Genomic DNA, 24,540 nt, shown 5'->3' with positions numbered 1-24,540 from the left:
ATACTTAAGATAGAAATTAAATATACAGTTATATGAACTATATGCATGGACTACTCAAATATTACAATAATGTGTTAAATGAACGTTATAAAAAAACAGACAGAAATATAAGGCACTCTAAATGCAAAATAAAAACATGTTACGCTGTTGAGCGTTTTAACACCTCAAGAAGAAAGTGACGTCTTTGTACCTTGTCCTAGTGTGTGGAACATTGACTTAGTCTAAGCGACCCCCTGCTATGGAACTACAAACTTTCTGAGCGTATCTAAATGCACTGGTGATATGTCGAGTGACACGTTCCCCACCTACATGCCTCACCACAACAATGTCATGACTAACAAAGTATCCATATGAACCCCATTCATAATACACCTATTTATTGCACAAGAAAATATGCACTGAATACGTTTTGTCCTACTGATGTGCATTCCAGTGAAAAATCTTTTAATTTCCCCCAAAGTATAGACATCTCATTATGGACTCTTTCATATACAATCCATTCGTTTTATATATGTACTTTATTTCAGTAGACATATGTTATAGGTTATGATCATATTATAATTCATATATCATTCATATCTGTCATCTTCTATATACCATAAATATGTATATATCACGTATCTTATCCATCAGGTGCTCATCTTTACCTTCATTCTAACATGGAAGAACTAAGATAATCGGTAGCAGCAACTTCATACTTTGCTCATCCCTGTTGATTCCACAAAGCCCCCAGTTTATCGCATGAGTGTGTAAGTAAGTTATTGTGTATCCGATATTGGACAAATAAGACAAAACTAAAAAAAAACTGTAGCAAAGTCAACATTTGGTAGTGTGAATACAGGACTGCACGTATTGAGACAAACAAACCCCCAAAATTGGCAAGAAAAAGTAAAAGAGCAAAGACTTTTCTCTGCATGACGGTGCATACATTAGAACAGTTCTACAGCTTAAAAAAATACAACTCGGAAGAGAAAAGTGAACGATTACGCAAATACTTTGTTTGATTCACTTTGTCGAGTGATACGTTTTGTTAATAAAAAAAGGAAATCAAATTTCACACAGTTTAAAATAAAGCACATATCAACTGTATAGTAAAGTACTAAAAAACTAAATCAATAGGTTTTATTTGTTTCATATATCTTTAAACATTCCCCCTTTCCCCCCCAATTCTTTAAATGATGAACGTTGCGACAGGAAACGGGGTATTTTTTTCATAGTGGACCAAGCACTGGTGTCTTCTTTTTCAAAGGATAGATGTCTCTGTGTCGTTTGATTGTGGAACAGAAATGTCTCTTTACAATGTGCATCAAGTTTTAAGCCATTCTGTGTGCCTCCATTTCGCTCTCTTGTGGTTCGTAATATGATGCATTACTTGTCGATGTAATAGTACGTTGTGTTTTTATTTTGTTTGTGTTTCTTTCAGTTTTTTTAACCCAAGACGAATCCTTGAAGCAACAGAAAAAAAATAATTCCATAAGATGCTTCAACAGTCAGGATTCCCTCTCTGTTTCCCGTGTCAGGATGAGTTCCATGGGTTTTGGGGAAACACTTGGTCCTCCAGGAATAATCTTTATGATTTTTTTGAAATTTTTGTGTCTCACATCTAACACTTAGGGCCCAATTCAATCAGATCCGCTTTAGCCAACATCCGTGTAGTGGTTGTTTTGACGGTGTTGGAGGTGGCACTGCGTTAGAGCTGTCAAATCCACAGGTGGCTCCCGGCATTACACCTAAAGTGGGCATTGCCATGGCCTGCATGTTGTCGCATTAACAGAATTCCAATGCAGCCTTGTTTACAAGTTGGAACACTGGAATGTGAGATAAAATCTACACCTCCATTTTGATGATAGAAACCCTCATTATTTCCTTTAATGATTTTTCTATTTGAGTGTAATTATTTCCATATAGCCTACACGTTCTCGCTCGGAACTTCTAATGCGAGTGGGGTGGGTGTGGCTTCATGACAAGGCTCGCAAGAGCAGCTGCTCACCAATTTGACTGCTCCAACGCAGTTCCACCTCCGACACTGCCAAAACATCTGCTATGCGGGTGTCTGCTATCGCCGGTTAACACTTGATCTGATTGAATCTAGGCCTAAATTGAGTCTTTAGTTAGGAGTTAAGAAGTACTTTCTCAAGCAGGAAATTATGGCTCAGAAGAGAGGCTCGCTGGGGTTGTCCAAGGGCCTTCTGCTTTTCCTCCGGGAGAGGGACTCTTACGTTGCATAGTGGTCAAAGCTTCCAAGGTATTCCAAACCAGCTCTATAACAGAACTGGTATTGATCCTGAGGAGAAAGGAGAGGAGGAAAATTTGTCATTGGTCCAAAATGTTTGTCACCATTTTCCAACCAGGTCCTATTCATTTGTTTATCTCTCTGTCTTTATTTTCTGTCTCTCTCCATATGTATGATCTTTAGTTTCCATGGACTCAATCATTCTCTCTTTCTCCGCCACGTTCACATTTTCATTTGCTGCTGCTCAGAAATTAGATGAATAAAAATGTACTTAATTCACCACAGAGTAGAAGATTGCTGCTTTTAAGCAATTTCAGAGAACCACTTGTAAGCTATTGTGTTTCTTTTCTATAGATCTTGGAAACAGTTGTCTGTCATCCATTCAAATGATATTTTGTAGACGGCAAGTGGAATTCTGTATCTGATGAGCATCAATTTGTATACACAGTCTTTCTGTGAAAACACAGAGGAAATATGACTGCTGACTCAATATGACTGCTGACTTCACCATGTAACAGAGAAGTAGCTACCTGATAAGTGCACAGATTATGTTGATAATTCACTGTGCTGGGTAACTGCAGTCATTTCAATTCAAGGATAATCCTGTGTGTTCCGTTTAAATGCTAAGTGTGTGGTGTTGTTGGTTGTTTGCTCAACCCAGCACATGGTACATCTTTTTGAGACGTACTACTTATAAATAGCTGTGGGTTGTTACCTGCCTAATAGTTAATAGTATACACTGCGTGTACAAAACATTAATGACATCTGTTTATTTCCATGACATAGGCTGACCAGGTGAAAGCTATGATCCCTTATTGATGTCACTTGTTAAATCCACTTCAATCAGCGTAAATGAAAGGGAGGTGACAGGTTAAAGAAGGATTTTTAAGCCTTGAGATATGTATTTTGCATGTGTGCCATTCAGAGGGTGAATGTAAAATGTAAGTGCCTTTGAACGGTAGTAGGTGCCAGGAGCAGGGGTTTGGGTCAAGAACTGCAATGCTGCTGGGATTTTCACGCTTAACAGTTTCCCGTGTCTAAATAGAATGGTCCACCACCCAAAGGACATCCAGCTAACTTGATACAACAATGGGAAGCAATGATGTCAAAATGTGCCATCATCCCTTTGGAACACTTTCAACACCTTGTAGAGTCCATGCCCCAAATAATTGAGGCTGCTCTGAGTGCAAGGGGGGGTACAACTCAAAATTAGGAAGGTGTTCCTAGTGTTTGGTATACAGTGCCTTGCGAAAGTATTCGGCCCCCTTGAACTTTGCAACCTTTTGCCACATTTCAGGCTTCAAACATAAAGATATAAAACTGTATTTTTTTGTGAAGAATCAACAACAAGTGGGACACAATCATGAAGTGGAACAACATTTATTGGATATTTCAAACTTTAACAAATCAAAAACTGAAAAATTGGGCATGCAAAATTATTCAGCCCCCTTAAGTTAATACTTTGTAGCGCCACCTTTTGCTGCGATTACAGCTGTAAGTCGCTTGGGGTATGTCTCTATCAGTTTTGCACATCGAGAGACTGAAATTTTTTCCCATTCCTCCTTGCAAAACAGCTCGAGCTCAGTGAGGTTGGATGGAGAGCATATGTGAACAGCAGTTTTCAGTTCTTTCCACAGATTCTCGATTGGATTCAGGTCTGGACTTTGACTTGGCCATTCTAACACCTGGATATGTTTATTTTTGAACCATTCCATTGTAGATTTTGCTTTATGTTTTGGATCATTGTCTTGTTGGAAGACAAATCTCCGTCCCAGTCTCAGGTCTTTTGCAGACTCCATCAGGTTTTCTTCCAGAATGGTCCTGTATTTGGCTCCATCCATCTTCCCATCAATTTTAACCATCTTCCCTGTCCCTGCTGAAGAAAAGCAGGCCCAAACCATGATGCTGCCACCACCATGTTTGACAGTGGGGATGGTGTGTTCAGCTGTGTTGCTTTTACGCCAAACATAACGTTTTGCATTGTTGCCAAAAAGTTCAATTTTGGTTTCATCTGACCAGAGCACCTTCTTCCACATGTTTGGTGTGTCTCCCAGGTGGCTTGTGGCAAACTTTAAACAACACTTTTTATGGATATCTTTAAGAAATTGCTTTCTTCTTGCCACTCTTCCATAAAGGCCAGATTTGTGCAATATACGACTGATTGTTGTCCTATGGACAGAGTCTCCCACCTCAGCTGTAGATCTCTGCAGTTCATCCAGAGTGATCATGGGCCTCTTGGCTGCATCTCTGATCAGTCTTCTCCTTGTATGAGCTGAAAGTTTAGAGGGACGGCCAGGTCTTGGTAGATTTGCAGTGGTCTGATACTCCTTCCATTTCAATATTATCGCTTGCACAGTGCTCCTTGGGATGTTTAAAGCTTGGGAAATCTTTTTGTATCCAAATCCGGCTTTAAACTTCTTCACAACAGTATCTCGGACCTGCCTGGTGTGTTCCTTGTTCTTCATGATGCTCTCTGTGCATTTAACGGACCTCTGAGACTATCACAGTGCAGGTGCATTTATACGGAGACTTGATTACACACAGGTGGATTGTATTTATCATCATTAGTCATTTAGGTCAACATTGGATAATTCAGAGATCCTCACTGAACTTCTGGAGAGAGTTTGCTGCACTGAAAGTAAAGGGGCTGAATAATTTTGCACGCCCAATTTTTCAGTTTTTGATTTGTTAAAAAAGTTTGAAATATCCAATAAATGTCGTTCCACTTCATGATTGTGTCCCACTTGTTGTTGATTCTTCACAACAAAATACAGTTTTATATCTTTATGTTTGACGCCTGAAATGTGGCAAAAGGTCGCAAAGTTCAAGGGGGCCGAATACTTTCGCAAGGCACTGTAGTTAGTGTATAAGGTGAGAGGTGTGTAAAGTACAGGTAAACAGGGTATCTCACCTCTGTCTGCACCATGGCCGGTCTCTGTGTCCGGAGCATTTTCACTGTCTGGAAGATATCCACCACGCCCTCGTACCTCATTCGCTCTAATACGATGCTGAGGGTGATGAAGACACCGGTCCTACCCACACCAGCACTGCAAGAAACAATAAAAAGATCATCAGACAGAAAATAAACAGTCTGAGAACCTCCAATCTGACCTGACAAAACACCACATCACCAGACAAAATACCACATGACCAGACAACACCACATGACCAGACAAAACAACACGTGCTCAGACTAAACAACACATGACCAGACAAAACACAGTCTCGACAAAACAACAGTCTAGACAAAACGACACAATCTAGACTAGACTATTTATAAACAAACTGCATTATTTGTCTTTGTTCACTAGACTGTTTATATATTAATGTTCCCCACTTGCCATGATATCTCACAGGACTGCTGTGGGGTGTCTGGGAGCTAATTTAATGTCTGGATAGATCATTAATCTGATCGTTTATCCTGGTAAGATCAAAGTTAAGCACCACTGTTTCCACTGCAAGTTGAGCTAAATCTTTTAAATACCATTAAATGTTGTGGTCTGTTATTGTACTTGCTTAAACTGTTTGTAAATGATGTAAAACTCCATAAAATATTGTTTTGAATGTGGCTCCTTACCTACAATGGACAGATATAGGCCCATCTTGGCCAAACTGTTCTTTTGTTTTATGAACTTGGCCAATGAAATCGATGAAGCCCTCTCCCGATTTTGGCACTCCTTGCTCGGGCCAGTCTGTAAACTGAAACTGCCTTACCGTCCGTGACTGTCCGTCCTGGACAAATAGGGAGAGAGAATACAGTGTGTTCACTTGAATGGAACGTCAAGCCAAGAGGATGAAGTCAAGACAACCTGTACATAGCACTTGACAAACAGGCCACATAAGAAGATAGTCGAGGAATAAAAGAAAACGGACAATCTCGATATGCCTCAGTAATGACGCTGTCTTTTGTGTGCTTTTCCATTGAAGATATCAATGTCGGTCATTAACGAATCAGGGAGCCGCGAGGCACAAAGTTATAAGCACCAGAGACAGGTGTTTGTTACTTAAGATATCTGTAATTTTCACCTGACTGTATTAAAATATGAATAGTAAAGACGCTAAGTCCTTTGATGTGCCTGAGCTTTGGCAGGCTCTTGAAAAGCTGTCTTTGAGGGTGTGCATTACTTAAGTGATATTGTATCCCTTTGATAAGGGGAAGCAATCCCATTGAGGTTCCAGTGTAACACACACTACAAAGGAGAAGCCTGCACCATTTATCAGTGTAAGCCTTTGATGGAATTAAGTCCCAGCGGCTCAAGGCTGCCATGCTCCGTATTTGTTTTTACACCTTTGACACATGTCATAATTCCCTCAAATATATTTCTGCATATATTCATTTAAAAACCTCCAGTTCGGTATAAACAACTTATTAGATGTGGGTCCCAGATGTTGGCTTGAGGACTACTCTACAGTTAAAAACCCCGGTCAGTAGGAGTCGGCCAACTGTCAGTCCAAGTCTCAATCTGAACCGTTAAAATCAAATGGCTCAAAGAAGTGGTAGTGAGTGCTGCCAAGTTTTTATCATGAAACAGAGTTATTCAAAGACAAAAACTTCAAAGTAGACAGATTTATGCGTTTGACCAAACTCCACACAATAAACAACGAATCTGATATATTTTGACAAAAACTACAAAGTCAGGAATGCTTCGTAGCACTGTCAAATCTCAGTGAGCGTTTGAACAGTAAAAGACGGGTGTACAACAGTATAGTACTTACCCTGGCGTCAGTCACTTTGAACTCTCTCAGGATGTACTGGGGCATGTTGTACTCAGCCATGGGGTCCACCACAAAGTACTGGTATCTGGCCGACCTCTCTGCTGGCCAATACTGGTGGCATTTTTCCTGCAGCGGGGGAAAAACAACAGAAACAAACCCCATGAGTGAGATTACCTCATACGGTACAATGAAATTCCAACAGAGTATGGCTGTACATGCTGTTTACGATGGCCCATTGTTGGTCTGAATTCAATTTATTTTGCATGTTCGCATAGTTAATTTCTATATGTATTGTCAGTTATGTTATCATGTTAAAGTATTAGCAACATTTGGTTAGCATGGCCAACAGAGTGCACAGAAACAACATAGTTTAGCATGACATACCCTGCCCATTTCTCGGAGCTTCGTTAGCATGACTACGATGGTGGAGTTATGCTCCCAGAGCATCCTCCAGAAGTCCTCTGTCGTCTCCGCTAGCGGCCCTTGCGTGGCAATATAGGCTTTCTGTTGCCTGAAACAATATAAAAATGTTCAGTATCACAAAATACAAGGTAGAAGTGGACTACTAGGAGTCTCAATAATTCAACCACATTGGTCAACATGTTGAAAGAAGCTCTCCTCACCTGTATCCATCTATGAAACTGGCATTGATGTAGTCGGAGCCTTCCACCCCTCGGATTGGCTGAAGACACACTCGCGTGGACTCGTATGGCATTATGTTCACAAGGCGGTTCTTGAACTTGTTGCAGGGGAGATTGGCACTGATGAATCGCGAGGTATGGGCTTTAGTGTTGGCTAAACGCTGCAGAGAGGAAGATAAGAAGCACTGCCCTTAGGTGACTGTTGGCTAATGCAGCTCTCTCCTTTATTTTCCTAGTGTCTGGCTTGAGGGTGACATTAAAAACAGGGGGCTTGTGTAATATAATGCTGGCAAAAGTGAGGGAAGGACTTAGTAGGATTATGGGTTCTCGGCTGCCAAACATTCTGAACGTGAAAAGGCTACACTTTTCAACCTCATATTCATCATCTCCAGCACCAAACCAGTGTCTACATATGTGAAAACACTGCGTTTCTATGATCTGTGGTTAAAAATATAAGAAGAAAGGCCCCAAAAATGCTTCTCTTTGACATCAAAGGGTAGCATTAAAAGTTAAAGAAAATTGTGATTTTCTAAACAGGCAATGAGTTTTTAAATGTTTCAACTTTTGATGATGTCATCGGGTATATCTTTTTTACTTGATATTTTTTTCTATAAAATGTATAAATCTGCCGTTTTCACATATGTAGACAGACACTGGTATTGTGCTGGAGATAATGAAAACGAGGTTGAAAAGTGGTGGAATTGCCCTTTAAGTATGTAAAGGAGAATCAAGGGAATTATTGCTGCTCCTCAGATTTGCAGTGCGGAGCAAAGAATTGCATGTTGTGATTAAACAAAACAAATTCATGCCGCAGCAAGCCTGATGTGGACAGGGCCATGGGTAATCTAACCTGTATCATCTCTTAGGGGTGCGTACCAAGCAAGGCCAAAAAGCATTACATACAGCACATATAACACACCGCAGACTGGCTGACTATGACCGGTGGGTTAGTTGGAACGAGGGGGTTGGGGTTTTCACATGAAACTATATGTAACCACCCTCTGACTTTCAGTAAATACAAGAAATTAAAGTTTGCGATCCGACAAAATTGGACATAAAAAGTCACTGGCGCTTGCTAGAATGTTTTTTTTCTTATTTTCTTTATACAGCTAGTTCCTCTTTTGTCGGCATGGCCACTTTGGAACTATAAAGCAGGATATGAGCTGGAGCACATTGGTCTTGGGTTAGCATCCAGGCTGTCCAATATCTTTAAGTTGGCTGTTTGTCTGTAGCATTGCACCCTTTATCAGTTTATCTATTCCTTTTGCAATATATTTTTTATAATTGCATGCTTACTCATGTAAGCCTCCTGCACAAGCTACTTTTACAACTAGATGCACTGTACTAAAACAATTCCCCTTGAAAATAAATGGCATTTTTGTGTGGATTTTTCCAATTATAATTTTTTTTAAATAAAAGATCCATGGCAATAATACAACGCAGACCAACTCACCTTGAACTCCAGCTCCATGCCCGTGACGTTCTCTCCGCCCTCAATCCCAGTCAGCTTCTGGATGTAGGCGTAGAGGTTTCGGGCGGGCACTTCAGTGGTGCCGCAGGTGACGGCTTCCTGGAGCGCGTCGTGGATGAACACGTACTGGTCCTCCGTCTGCACCATGTAGTTCCGCTGGGCGCGCATCAGCGTCACGTGGCCGTAGATGTCCACTGTCTTCTCGTGCTTGATGCGCTCCAGCATAGCGTCGATCACGATGAAACAGCCCGTGCGGCCAACCCCGGCACTAAAGACAAAGCAAAGCGACACTTAAGGGACAAAATTCTGTGCTGCACACCTCAGCACTGTGTCCCCAAATACACACGAAGAGGGAGGGAAATGGTCAGAACTGACAAGGTTGACTTGCTATTGGCTTGATTTGAGACGCATTGACAATAGATGACTTGACCTAACTGTTTTAGTGGCTTGTCCAGCTTGACTGAAGAGACACTTGAATAACCTTTGAGGTAAGAACTCTATTGAGATAACGGGCCAATAGCGTCACGATTTCCTCTGCAGTTGCAACTTGATACAAGTCATGTTGACGGTCGTTCCTGAAATCTGCCCCCAGATGTTATTGTAACGTTCTTGTTTATTATACCCCCTAACCCTAACCAATATAGCTTTGTTGTGCTGTGTAAGCCCATGATGAGAATGACTACTCTCCATTGGTTGATAATGAGTGACAGTTCAATGTTGAGAGAGGTGCCCTGTGTCAGCTGTGGGGAGCTGAGAAGTTCCCTGGCTACTCTAACACCTTGGCCACGCTGCCAACCCCTTGGCTGCTGCAGTGCTGACCATTTTGACTTTGAGTGTAATCAAATCTGATGTGGTGCTGCGGAACCAGTGGGAGTTGGAGAGTGGCTTTGGCTGCAGTTGTCTGGACATGCCCAGATTCACAAAACACTTAAACAAAAACTTAAGAAGCTTAATTTAAAAAAAAAGAAGTTCATAAGTGCAATTCCTCAACAATATCTTAAGATTTCACATTTTTCTTACGAACTTCTCAAATATCGTCTTACGAACTTCTAGAGGAGTGTCGCTAGGCAACCGATCTAGATAGCTATATTGCGAAGCAATCATGCTCGCACATTTCTTACTGAGATGACAGTTTGAAAATATGTTTTTTGGTTTAAAACAATCACTACTGAAACTTTCAGAGGAAGTTTGAGTGAATGAAACATGTTCAATTGTTTTCATTAGTTTAGGGTTTAGCTAGAGTATTCACACACACCTTAACTTTTTCCATGTTGTTGTGTCACTGGCATACACATAATATCCCATAATATCAGAGTGGAATAATGTTTTTAGAAATGTTTACAAATTAATTAAAAATTAAAAGCTGAAATGTCTTGAGTCAATAAGTATACTTATGGCAAGCCTAAATAAGTTCAGGACCAAAAATTGACTTAACAAGTCACATAATAAGTTGCATGGACGCATACAATTTTCTGTAAGGTCCCCAAGTCGAGCAGTGAACTTCAAAAACCGATTCAAAGACCAGGCAGGTTTTCCAATGCCTTGCAAAGAAGGGCACCTATTGGTGGATAAAAAAATACAATTAAAAAGCCTACTTTGAACATCCAGTTGATCATGGTGAAGTTACAAATTGGATGCTGTATCAATACAGCCAGTCACAAAGATACAGACGTCCTTCCTAACTCAGTTGCCAAAGAGGAAGGACACCGCTCAAGGATTTCACCATGAGGCCAATGGTGACTTTAAAACAGTGACAGAGTTTAATGGCTGTAATAGGAGAAAACGGAGGATGGATCAACAACATTGTAGTTACTCCACAATACTAACTTAAATGACAGAGTGAAACGAAGGAAGCCTGTACATAATACAAATATTCCAATAAGGCACGAAAATAAAACTGCAAAACATTTGGCAAAGAAATTAACTTTATGTCCTGAATACAAAGCATTATGTTTGGGGCAAATCCAACACAACGCAAATTATTTTCAAGCATGGATGTGGCTGCATCATGTGCTCGTCATTGGCAAGGACTAGGGAGCTTTTTAAGATAAAAATAAACGGAATAGAGCTAAGCAAAAGGCAAAATCCTAGAGGAAACCCTGGTTCAGTCTGCTTTCCAACAGACACTGGGTGACAAATTCACCTTTCAGCAGGGCAATAACCTAAAACACAAGGCCAACTATACAAAACGACATTGAATGTTCCTGAGTGGCCTAGCTACAGTTTTAACTTAAATAGGCTTGAAAATATATGGCAAGATTGAAAATGACAATGATCAACAACCAACTTGACAGAGCTTGAAGATATTTTTTCAAAGAATAATGTGCCAATGTTGTACAATCTAGGTGAACAAATCTCTTAGGGACTTACCCAGAAAGACTAATTGCTGCCAAAGGTGATTCTTACTTGTTTTGACTCAGGTGGTTGAATACTTACAGTGCCTTGCGAAAGTATTCGGCCCCCTTGAACTTTGCAACCTTTTGCCACATTTCAGGCTTCAAACATAAAGATATAAAACTGTATTTTTTTGTGAAGAATCAACAACAAGTGGGACACAATCATGAAGTGGAACGACATTTATTGGATATTTCAAACTTTTTTAACAAATCAAAAACTGAAAAATTGGGCGTGCAAAATTATTCCTTGGTCAAATGTTTATTTGTTTACTATTCATGTGGGGACTTCTGGTCCCCACAAGAAAAGTTAAACACGTCCACACACACACAGACAAACACACAAGGCACACACACACAAACATCACACACACAATCATGGCACACACACACACACAAATCACAAACATGGCACAAATACACAAACATGGCTCTCACACACACACACATACAAACATGGCACACACACACACACACACACACACACATATACACAAACATGGCACACGCAAAACACACACATCGCAAACATGGCACAAACACAAACAAATGTGTTTCACTTTTTTTCCTGTGTCACTTTGAGATGCGGGTACATTTGCCGGGTATCTTTGTAAGAGAGTAGAGCAGCTGACTTCAATTACTGCCATTAGCTTAGCGCAATGTGTTAAAAGCACCTAATGGCTCTCAAGAAGGCACTGAAAAGCAGGCCTCTTCATTAAGAATCCCATCGGCACATTGTCACATTAGAGCCTGAACAAAAATGTCAAAGGAAAAGAGGGAAAATGTGTCGCTAATGTTTCACTTCTATTTCAAAATAGATAGCAGCATAAACTTAACGACAAGGACAGACAGCTGAGGATATGTCTAATTTTCATATTATGCTCATTTTCTTTTTTTTTACCACGCAAAATACATTTTGAACACAAACAATTTCTTTGTAACTTTCATAGTGAGGTTATTTTTTGACAGTATTTATTCGATTTTCTTCACAATGGCATCGTTGAGGAGTATGAACTCCAGTCCGCCTGACAAGCTCTTGTGTCCCCCAGCCGAGCATTGACAAGACAGTCCTTGGCTGTCTGCTCTAAAGTAAATAGGTTATTCAACTCATTAAGTCGACATGGCTACGAGGTGCGAGCCACGCTCCCCTGCCTTTCTTCTCCTGATAGAGCATTTGTTTTTCATTTATATAAAGGGGAAAAAAGGGAGGGCAAAAAGATTCAAGACTGAGTTAAGATAGTCTCCCGGGGTCTAAGTCTGGCTAATGTGCCGTGGTGCAGCGGAGGCGGCATGGGAGAGAGAATTAAGACACATACGGGAGTCATTTGTTGCAGCAAAACATTATGTGCTTGCGGTTAAAATGGCCGACGTTCCCTGATTGATTTGGGGACGTGTTTCGACACAGGCTTTGTTGCGACTCTTAAGGTACAGTTGAAGTCAGAAGTTTACACACACCTTAGCCAAATGCAATTAAACTCAGTTATTCACAATTCCTGACATTTAATCCAAGAAAAAATTCCCTGTCTTAGGTCAGTTAGGATCACCACTTTATTTTAAGAATGTGAAATGTCAGAATAATAGTAGTTATTTATTTCAGCTTTTGTTTCTTTCATCACATTCCCAGTGGGTCAGAAGTTTACATACACTCAATTACTATTTGGTAGCATTGCCTTTAAATTGTTTAACTTGGGTCAACCATTTTGGGTAGCCTTCCACAAGCTTCCCACAATAAGTTGGGTGAATTGTGGCCCATTCCTCATGGCAGAGCTGGTGTAACTGAGTCAGGTTTGTAGGCACACGTTTTTTCAGTTCTGCCCACAACATTTTCTATAGGAGTGAGGTCAGGGCTTTATGAAGGCCACTCCAATACCTTGACTTTGTTGTCCTTAAGCCATTTGCCACAACTTTGGAAGTATAATTGGGGTCATTGTCCATTTGGAAGACCCATTTTTAACTTCCTGACTGAAGTCTTGAGATGTTGCTTCAATATATCCACGTACATCTCCTTTCTCATGATGCCATCTATTTTGTGAAGTGCATAAGACCCTTCTGCAGCAAAGCACTACCACAAAATGATGCTGCCACCCCCGTGCTTCACGGTTGGGATGGTGTTCTTCAGCTTGCAAGCCTCCCCCCTTTTCCTCCAAACATAACGATGGTCATTATGGCCAAACATTTCTATTTTTGTTTCAACAGACCAGAGGACATTTCTCCAAAAAGTACGATCTTTGTCCCCATGTGCAGTTGCAAACCGTAGTCTGGCTTTTTTATGGCAGGTTTGGAGCAGTGGCTTCTTCCTTGCTGAGCGGCCTTTCAGGTTATGTCGATATAGGACTTGTTTTACTGTGGATATAGATACTTTTGTACCTGCTTCCTACAGCATCTTCACAAGGTCCTTTGCTGTTGTTCACTGATTGATTTGCACTTTTTACACCAAAGTACGTTCATCTCTAGGAGACAGAACGCGTCTCTTTCCTGAGCGGTATGACGGCTGCGTGGTCCCATGGTGTTTATACTTGCGTATTATTGTTTGTACAGATGAACGTGTTACCTTCAGGCATTTGGAAATTGCTCCCATGGATGAACCAGACTTGTGGAGGTCTACAATGGCTGATTTATTTGGATTTTCCCATGATGTCAGGCAAAGAGGCACTGAGTTTTAAGGTAGGCCTTGAAATACATCTACAGGTACACCTCCAATTGACTCAAATGATGTCTCAAATGATCAGAAGCTTCTGACATCATTTTCTGGAATTTTACAAGCTGTTTAAAGGCACAGTCAACTTAGTGTATGTAAAATTCTGACCCACTGGAATTGTGAAACAGTGAATTATAAGTGAAATAATCTGTCTGTAAACAATTGTTGGAAAAATGACTTGTGTCATGCACAAAGTAGATGTCAAAACCGACTTGGAAAAACTATAGTTTGTTAACAAGAAATTTGTGGATTGGTTGAAAAACGAGTTCTGATGACTCCAACCAAAGTGTATGTAAACTTCCCACTTCATCTGTAGTTAGCAGAGGCTCACGGTTGTTGCTGAACTTCTTGAGAAGAGATTGGTTTGTGTGTGTGTGTGTGTGTGTGTGTGTGTGTGTGTGTGTGTGTGTGTGTGTGTGTGTGTGTGTGTGTAATATTGCGTGTGAAATGTTCTCAGGAATATGAGGATATGAATCACATCCAGGGATTAAGGAGCAGCACGGCGGGGGGAGAAAACACGGCAAGCGTGAGACATTTTCTACCCCAGACCCAGCTGTTTCCAATCCTTCACTGCTCTTACAGTCCAGCCCCAAACGCCGGAGAGTGATGACCTGTGAGCAAGCAAGTGACAGAGTGACAATGTCGAGCCAGAAAGATGGGAAGGTGGAGGAAGAAGAGGAGGGGGAGGGGGTGACATAGCCACTTGGCTCGCCTCTTCCGTTATCGGTAGAGAGAGAAAGAAAGAGAGAGTGAGTGGGGGAGAGAGAGGTAGAGAGCAAGAGATTGAGAGGTTCTTTACGTTTGGCAGTTATAGGGGCTGGCTGGCCCTGATTCTGGGCCTATTTTCCACGTTCCCCCCAGCACTAACGACCTGTCTCTGGCTGCTCCGACAGGCGCGGCCAGCTGCTTTGGCCGTCCGCATACATCAGTGGCAGGCTAAAGTGGTTTCAGGGTTTTTTTCAGAGTGTGGGGAACGGGGGGATTGTACACTGTTAAAAACAGCTGTAACTGGACCCAGAGTAGATGAAGCCTGGACAACAGTAAAAGCAATTACATGTTGTATTGTCACCAAATCTAGTTCGGTCATGCAAACTCTCTAGCTTATAAAGGCGTATTAAGGCGACCACAGAAAGACTACGCAATTATCTTCACATTTACAGTGTGTATCAAAATGCTGCCCTTCTACTTAGCATGACTTTTAGCGTATCAGCACTAAAAACAAGAGACTGTCTGAAAGGCAAAGCAGATGCATCAGAGGCACAGTCATAGCAACACAGGATTCTATGTATAAAGGAAAATGTGTGTCTATTCACCCTTTTGCAGTAAGCTTGCATTGTTCTCCACAACCTCAAAAGCAGACACTGGCTGTGTTCAAAATGGCATCATATCCCCTACGGGCCCTGGTCAAAAGCAGTGCATTTCAAGCGCCATTTCAGATGCAGCCAATGACACATTTTTAACCCATCACGTGATGTCTGAGACGCGACCGCAGTCTCGCCGCTCAAAGTGCCTCAAGGAGAATACTCCATTTCACTGTGTGATGAGGCAGCAAGGTCAGACAGACAGACACAGACTTCCAACGGCCTTGCAGAAGACTAGACTTCTTTCCGTCAGACTAATGTTTACTCCTTCCTCCTCTTCATTTGAGACACCACTCTAATATGAACTTTGAACTACTGTCAGTGCTGATAGACTAGACCAGTGGTCACCAACCATTTTTTGAGTCAAGATCACGTTGAGTCAAAATACGAGCCCGAGATCTTACATTCAGATTTTCTTTTTTACTTGACTTAAAAAAACAGAACCTACGCCTCTGCAACATTAACCTATTAAAAACAGTACTTAAGCAATTAGGTTTGTTTAGAAGGTTATATGCCCAATACATTATCACCGCATATTGTGTTTGCTTGAATTGCCCTCTGTTCGGACCATTTAAAAAAAAATCTATATGATCACACCGGTAATAGATCCGTTTTTGGATTACTTGCGAGGCACAGCAGAGTGAGAAAACATTAAAATAATTGTATTTTCATTTTTATTTTACTAGGCTGATGGTGCCTGCATCTGATGGTCAGTCTCAGCGGAGGGAGAGAGCAGCAATCTGAGGGTATGCCCTCTCAACAGCCCTCCACTCTCTCCATCCTCTGCTGAAACTGACCGAAAAGGGACACCATGTTCAAGTCGATAGTGAAACTCGAGTAGCGCTGCATTATTCCTGCCTCATGCACATATGCATGTTGTTCCTCCTATGAACAGTGAAAGTGAAATATTCCTCGATATTAAAAAAGACCCAAGCCGCTATTAACAACAGTGCAAGCCTATCGATACAGTTTCCTAATCATTCATTACAGAAGCAGTGCTGGTTGTATCACCAGTAGACGTAGGAAGAAGGTGCATTTTCTGGCGTATAAAAGTGTTGAATAAAAACTGTTGACAGTGCTGAGTAAGACATTTTTGGTCACCCTAGTCATGTTTTTAAACCTTTTAAATATCACAGTATCAATGTTTCTTTAACTTTCCTTTACGCATGCTACGTTACTGCAGACACGGTAACCTAAGCCATCCGATTGGCCAGCGTCAGGCCTATAGTGCACTTGATTTGCTCTCGGGGCCTGCCGGAACACTTCGCCTAACCGGCAGCTGAATCAAGTGCACCTACCATCAACAGAGTGAGCCGAATAAATACAAATATGAACGCAAGGCTTTATTGTTGTTGTTTTTTTACAGAAATGTTTGGCGATCGACTAGGAATGCCTTGGAGATCGACCTGTTGGACTAGACGTGGTAGACATTCATATATAGAGTATTGTAATGAAAAAGCAGGGAGCAGGTCTCGAACCCTCGACCTTTGAGCCCGAGGTCCGGCGCGCTAGCGACTGTGCCGCAAAAGCATGCTCGTGCAACAGGGTCGATTTCCGTGCTTATAAACCCAGGGTCGTTACAGTATGAATCTAACAACCTCCAAAGAATATGTCTGATGCATGAAAAACATTCATTCTCATTCTTAATGAAAATCAACCCAAAATCACTCATTCCTTTCATGTACAGTGTTAACCTCTTGAAGCTAGGGGGCACTATTTTTATTTTTGGAAAAATAACGTTTCCAAAGGGAACTGCCTATTTCTCAGGACCAGATGCTAGAATATGCATATAATTGACAGCTTAGGATAGAAAACACGCTAAAGTTTACAAAACTGTACTTCCAAGATTTTAAATAACACTAATATGTGAGAACAATTTATAAGGTTGGTAGCAATATGGAAAATCGTTGTGGAAATCTGTTGCAGCTCACGTCGACTACAAAATCCGCAATGCTCTCTCTATAGGCTGGCTGCTGGCTAGCTAGCTAGCAAACGTAGCTACGCACAATATTAACAAAGACAATATCAGCATGTAAGTAGCTAGTTAGCAGTAAAATCACCTAAACAAACTGCACTAAGGAATCTACAATCTCACCATGTTCAACCTGCAGATCGATGTGCCTCACAGAGTGGAGTCTAACATTCGCAACGGCAGATATACTTTTGAGGAGATGAGAAACGCTGCTCATGCTACGTCAATTGGCCGTGCGGTGCTTTCTGGGCGATTCTGGAACAAGGAGCACTCTCATTCAATGAGTGAATGGGAGTCTATTGGGCACTAGCTCAAAATCCAACATTAGCACGAATTTCGTCAACAAGAAATACATTTTACAAATATTTTCCAAGATGTGAGATAATTATTTAGCTATTTGTAGTTTCGTATGTCTTTGGAATTGTGACATTACATACTTATGAGGAAAATTAGGCACCTTTCTTGCTATATACACTGACTTCGAAGAAAGGATTGCGTGACGATTAGCTTAGCAACCGTGTGATGCAGTATGACAAAGTGAATGCGACAGTTTGCTGGGTCGGGCGTAATATGTTCCTTCATTCATTGGATTCCTATCCCCTTTCTATAATATCTCTGGCAATGGCACCATGCAATGCACCCCTCCATTAAATTACACATTTCTCCAGGTAGGAATATCACAAACATAAGATCAATGGCTCATTCGAGAGAAGACATCCTACAAAGTTATGACATAGGCCAGTACTGAAATCTGACATGTATGATAGACGTTTTGCGATCTAAAAGTCGTATTGCCACTTCCAGTGTAGTGAGAGCAACTTTATCACGGTGCTACGTCATACCGGCCAGATTTCTGCCTGCTTGAATGCCAATAACTTAGATACACTTGAAAACATGAAATGACCCAGGGAATTGATAGAACATCAGTCAGTGATGCACAAAAACAATATAATGTTAAAAATTGTTGAACCTTTCCTTTAAGGATCTGCCCCCTTTTTAAAATTTTCGCCTAAAATTACATACCCAAATCTAACTGCCTGTAGCTCAGGCCGTGAAGCAAGGATATACATATTCTTGGTACCATTTGAAAGGAAACACGTTGTAGTCTGTGGAAATTTGATAGGAAAGTAGGAGAATATAACACAATAGATCTGGTAAAAGATAATAAAAATTTAAAAAAAACAACCGTTCCTTTGTATTGTTTTTTGTACCATCGTCTTTGAAATGCAAGGGAAAGGCCATAATATATTATTCCAGCCCAGGTGCAATTTAGATATGTGCAAAGTTTTAGACTGATCCAATGAACCATTGAATTTCTGTTCAAAATGTTGTATCAAGACTGCCCAAATGTGCCTAATTTGTTTATTAATAACTTTTCATGTTCATAACGGTGCCCTCTCCTCAAACAATAGCATGGTATTATTTCACTGTATTAGCTACTGTAAATTTGACAGTGCAGTTAGATGAACAAGAATTTAAGCTTTCTGCCAATATCAGATATGTCTATGTCCTGGGAAACCTAGAATTAAACATGTGGTGCTTATTGTGTCGGAAAGAGCTGCAGAAAGGGCTGCGAATCTGTTGTGACCTCTCCCTGTGAGCCCATAATGCCTCAACGGCCTCAGTTCCAATAGGAGCACAACAGTCCTCGACACTATGGGTTACCAAGAACAGCATGAAACTGTTGAGACACAGAACCCCCCCCCCCACACACACACACACACACACAAACACACACACACACACGAAACAATGACTTCACCTTATGAGAGGGAGAAAGAGAGAGACAGAAACACAGACATAGAGGAGAGAGAGAAAAGAGGTAGGCCAAGAGAGAGAAGGGAAGAGAGAGAGAAGGGAAGAGAGAGACAGAAGGGAACAGAGAGTGAGAAAGAGAAAGGGAGGGAGAGAGAGAGAGAGAGAGAAAGCGAGAGAGAGAGAGAGAAAGCGAGAGAGAGAGAGAGAGAGAGAGAGAGAGAGAGAGAGAGAGAGAGAGAGAGAGAGAGAGAGAGAGTTAGAAGGGAAGAGAAAGAGAGGGAAGGGAAGAGCGAGAGAGAAAGAGAGAGAAAAGGGAAGAGAGAGAGAGAGAGAAGAGAGAAAGAGAGTGAAGGGAAGAGAGGGAAGGGAAGAGCGAGAGAGAGAAAGAGAGAGAGAGACAGAAAAGGGAAGAGAGAGAGAAGGGAAGAGAGAGAGAAGGGAACAGAGAGCGAGAAAGAGAAAGGAAGAGAGAGAGAGAGAGAGTTAGAAGGGAAGAGAAAGAGAGAGAAGGGAAGAGAGAGAGAGAGTGAGAGAAAGGGGAAGAGAGAGAGACAGAAAGAGAGAGAGAGAGTGAAGGGAAGAGAGGGAAGGGAAGAGCGAGAGAGAGAGAGAAAAAGAGAGAGAGAAAAGGGGACAGAGAGAGACCGAGAGAAAGAGAGAAAGAGAGTGAAGGGAAGAGAGGGAAGAGAGGGAAGGGCAGAGCGAGAGAGGGAGAAGGGAAAAGAAGGAAAGAGAGAAGGGAAAGAAAAGGAAAGTGAGAGAAGGGAAGAGAGAGAGAATGGAAGAGAGAGTTCTTCAGTGGGAACACATGGATGTACTTTTAATAATATCCTTCTTCACTGCTCCTTGGGGGGAATGTTCTGCACGTGCAACATTAAGCATTCTGTTGAAATATAAGGACAGGTTACTCTGATCCTGTGTTGAAGGATATTTCAATTTTTCTGACACTTTATTTAAGGTTGGCAACAGGACTTGCGATGTTACCGAACAAATACCTAATTCAAGTTACTCTCTAACAACCTTCAGACTGTAAACTGAGCAACCTCACATTAGTCAATCATTTGACTAAAGAACTTGGCCATAAAGTGAACTTTTAACACACTGTGATGGCAATGGGTATATCATACAGTGGAAAGTCCTACAACATCAAATTGAATAAATTGTAATACAATGATAATCCAACGGAATTATTTTGTCTCTTTATCACTCATTATCAAAAACAAATTCAACTCAAACCCCTAATGCTCCTAATTGCCATACACTAACAGTGATGTCTTCAACAAAAGGCGGCCATTTTCAATTAATAAAAGACGCAAAGCACAAGCCAATGTTAAAAACAGGACACCAACCACTTAAGCTCATCTCATTGTCTACGATGTCACGTTTTCACAAGGCAAGTCCCGTTGCAGCCTGGGTAAATTGGCGTCTCTTTCTCGGGCGTGACGACAAAGCAACTAAATCGATTGCAGGTCTTGAGACACGGTCCACGTTGGTCAGACTTTAATTCTGCTCCTCCCACTCCAAAAGGCCATTACAGATGAAACGATTGTTTGTGTGTTGTGTGTGTTTGTCAAATGAATTCTGTTCCTTCGACTCTAGGGGTCATTACAGATCAAATGATTGTACGTGTGTTTTGTGTGTCGATGCATGTTTGAGAGAAAGTCTCTAAGGAAAATATTTTAAACAAACCATCAAAAGAAATGACACTCATGGTACACGTGTTTGTGTTGTGTGAAAACTATACATGTTTCTATGGGATTGGGTCACACCCACACCACACTGACTATGACTCTCTCTTTGGTCAGTCTGAGTCTGTTGCAATACTGACTTCTTACAGGGAGAATGGTAAAAGGCCTGTTTTTTGCTAGCAATAGCCTGACCAGCTAATTTACTAAAAGCTCAGAGGTCTGTACAATGCAGTTAATTATACGCTACAAAACAATCAACGGCTTTTGTTTAGACTTGCAAATGGTCTGTGCTGCCATCAACATCCTAGCAAGATAGAGGACATGATGGACCAGCCATCTCACAAATTCTCTACGCTTCCGAGTGGCGCAGTGGTCTAAGGGACTGCATCTCAGTGTTTAAGGCGTCACTACAGCCACACTGGTTTGATTCCAGGCTGTATCATAACTGTCTGTGATTGGGAGTCCCATAGGGCGGCGCACAATTGGCCCAGCGTCGTCCGGGTTTGGCCGGTGTAGGTCGTCATTGTAAATAAGAATTTGTTCTTAACTGACTTGCCTAGTTAAATAAAGGTTAAAATATTTATATATCCTAAAATATAAGGGTGTGTGTCCAAATAATATCTATTTTATTTTGAAGTGTGTACTCGTTTACAACTTCACACAAATTTAAAAGCAGTGGATTGGTGGCTAGTGGGAGGTCTTTTTTAAATTAGGGGGGTGAAATCATATTTTCAAAATGATAGTCTGACAAAGCATTGGGGGATCTGGGATTGAATTCAAAAACCCACCTGCAGAGTGACATTAATTCGCCGTAAAAAGTTGGGATTTTTCAATTTATACTGATTCTGCGACTAGGTCTAATTAACTCCAACATGTGGTCATTAAAATTATTTGGTAATCCCCTTTTTTTGTCTTTATTTCCCGACATAAATTTGTATCTTCGCGCTCGCTCTATTTCAGTTCCATTTCCTATGTCCTCCTCTCTCTGCCTTTATTTATCTCTTGGTCTGTCTCTCTCTCTCTCTCACCCTGACACGCACACGCATTCACACACACTGCAGATCCTCCTTCAGTATAAATCCCCAGTCTGAGGAGATGCAGACGGCTGCATTCCCGACTCTCTTTTTTTGTCTGGAGTTTGGTCCTCCTTCTCATTCGGGGTGTGAAATAAGTCCTTTAGTGTTTTTTAATAACCCCAGGGATAAGCTGGATGCTCGTGGACCTCTGATGCCGGCATGTTAGTGTGGGGAGGACAGGTGTGTGTGTGTGTGTGTGTGTGTGTGTGTGTGTGTGTGTGTGTCTGTGTGTAGAGAAGGGATGTTTAAGTTTCGCCAAGGGCACCGACATCGGTAATTCTTACTCTGTTGTAGTAAATACCTTTAAATCAAGAAGAAAAAATAAACATTGGGTAAAGCTAGAAGGAGGACTCCCTCTGGCTCTCAGTCAGTGATATGCAGCTCATGTCATCTATTCCTGTCATTCCTCCTAACCTCCTCCTCTTTTTTTGCTCTCTCTTCCTGGTCTCTTTCTCTCTCCCTCTGTGTCTTTATCTACACCTGTGATTCAGTGAACAGCGCTTGAATGACGAGTAACCTTGTCTGAGACCAGAAGTCCTTAGCTCAGCAGGCTAACATAGCCTATGATAGCAAAATCAGGAGCCTTGCTTACCTGCAATGTACCACCATCGGCCCTGCGTCTGGGGGGTTACAGGCTTTGACCCGTCTTAGGAAGGCCAGGAACGGAGTGGGGTGCTCGGGTACCCCGTGGTCCGGCCAGGCTGTGAACTGGAACTGCCTCACCTCTCTTTTCTCACTGGAGCCATTCTGATAGACAGAGGAAAAGTATGTCAATAATACTTCAATGCCTTTAGTGGACAGGAGGTGTGGTCTAGTTTAAAAAATATATCTTTATAACATCTCAAAGACGCTGCATCAATGATGTCAGGGGAAGAGAGTACAGCTACTGGCCCGTGGCTATGGTTCTCAGTTTAACTCAGTTTAATAGACTTTACTCTTGGAAATGGTTGGACTGTGTTAGTTCTCTGAGTTCTTGGTACAGACCGGAATTTGGTGTCTGACTTCCAGGTGAAATAAAGATAACGGTTAAATTAATAATAAGAAATCAAACGTACTTTATAAAGTGCAAATGTCCTGACGCAGTATGTGGCCAGCTCCACCGTGTCCAACAGTGTCACCTGGATGAGGCCGTAGGTCTCCGTCCCTCTAGTGGGCCAGTACTGGTCACATTTCACCTGAAATTGAGAGAAAATAAGTGGTTTGGTCAAACCTTTGAACCACTCTGTCTCTAGCCAGGTTCCAACAAATAGAGGCATGATGCAACTACTTTGTTTGAAGTATGTCAAATAAACGATATCTTCTATATTTTCAGTGTACAAAAAGTTAAACTTAGAGAGTCTGTGCCCACATCCCTAACAACAGTATGAAAAAGTTCTGATCTGATGTGATCTGATCCTCAATGCTCCATTTCTGTCCTCTAACTCTCTGAACGACTGTCTTGAGATAGAACTATACCTAATAGACGTAACTGACGCATGATCATCCAGCTTCAGGAAGGAAAGTCGAGGCGAGGCAAAGAGAGCGGAGCGAGGCTGCTGAGTCTTTCCTACGCTGCCGTGCTGACTTGTGTGATTTCACAATGGAGGAGAACAGGCCCAGCTAAGACGTTCCACTCAAGCCCGACTGTGCTATTTATTAGCCTGACAGGTTCTATAATTACAATCTTAACTGCAGTTTTCCAATCACATTACAGGCAAACGTTTATTATGGTTATAGCATTTTTGTTGTCCAGCAAACAGGCAATAAAACACAACCTCCATTACAGTATTGTCGTTTCGCTGCAAAAGGGAAGCGTGGTGAACTCGAAGAGTCTTCATGCAGATGCCTTACCTCATACACTATACTACCCTCATCTTACATACAGTGGAAGGTAATATACTGCTGCTGAAACTCAACTGAGAATAGATTCTTCTTATTATCAGTGTATAATCAACAGAAAAGATGTCTCGAAACAGTCTTACGTGGTGCAGTAAGGATACACAATTTCAATAATCTAAAGATTATTAAAAAATATATATATATACATTTCCACAACTTTAGGAAAGTATTTGGAATGAGAACAACCAAGTAAAACATTCACTACATAACCAAAAGTATGTGGACACCTACCCGTCGAACATTTCATTCCAAAATCATTGGCATTAATATTGGGTTGGTCCCCCCTTTGCTGCTATAACAGCCTCCACTCTTCTAAGAAGGCTTTCCACTAGATGTTGGAACATTTCTGCGGGGACTTGCTTCCATTCACCCACAAGACCATTAGTGAGGTCGGGGACTGATGTTGGGCGATTAGGCCTGTCATTGTATGCTGTATTGTTAAGATTTCCCTTCACTGGAACTGAGGGGACTAGCCTGAACCATAAAAAACAACCCCAGACAATTATTCCTCCTCCACCAAACTTTACAGTTGGCACTATGCATAGGGCAGGTAGTGTTCTCCTGACATCTACCAAACCCAGATTATTCCGCTGGACTGCCAGATGGTGAAGTGCGATTCATCACTCCAGAGAACGCGTTTCCACTGCTCCAGACT

The 24,540-nt window shown here is 41.5% G+C and overlaps 1 protein-coding gene across 7 annotated transcripts in view; it reads right to left on the bottom strand.

Moving 5' to 3' along the window:
• Window positions 1-499: 499 nt before the first annotated feature.
• The window catches only part of LOC139378982 (receptor-type tyrosine-protein phosphatase delta-like), a 579,926-nt gene continuing 555,885 nt past the window's right edge, over window positions 500-24,540 (bottom strand). For all 7 annotated transcript variants that reach the window (XM_071121647.1, XM_071121649.1, XM_071121646.1 and 4 more), the window contains 9 exons: window positions 23,063-23,182; window positions 22,600-22,754; window positions 9,044-9,329; window positions 7,573-7,751; window positions 7,334-7,460; window positions 6,950-7,075; window positions 5,811-5,965; window positions 5,145-5,280; window positions 500-2,284 (listed from right to left, as the gene is read on the bottom strand). In XM_071121647.1, coding sequence (XP_070977748.1) covers window positions 2,216-2,284; window positions 5,145-5,280; window positions 5,811-5,965; window positions 6,950-7,075; window positions 7,334-7,460; window positions 7,573-7,751; window positions 9,044-9,329; window positions 22,600-22,754; window positions 23,063-23,182 — 1,353 coding nt within the window. In that variant the 3' untranslated portion in view covers window positions 500-2,215. The remainder of the gene's footprint in view (window positions 2,285-5,144; window positions 5,281-5,810; window positions 5,966-6,949; window positions 7,076-7,333; window positions 7,461-7,572; window positions 7,752-9,043; window positions 9,330-22,599; window positions 22,755-23,062; window positions 23,183-24,540) is intronic.

The sequence above is a fragment of the Oncorhynchus clarkii genome, chromosome 21 (assembly GCF_045791955.1).
Source record: "Oncorhynchus clarkii lewisi isolate Uvic-CL-2024 chromosome 21, UVic_Ocla_1.0, whole genome shotgun sequence".
NCBI lineage: Eukaryota > Metazoa > Chordata > Actinopteri > Salmoniformes > Salmonidae > Oncorhynchus > Oncorhynchus clarkii.
This window is presented reverse-complemented; position numbering and strand designations above follow the sequence as displayed.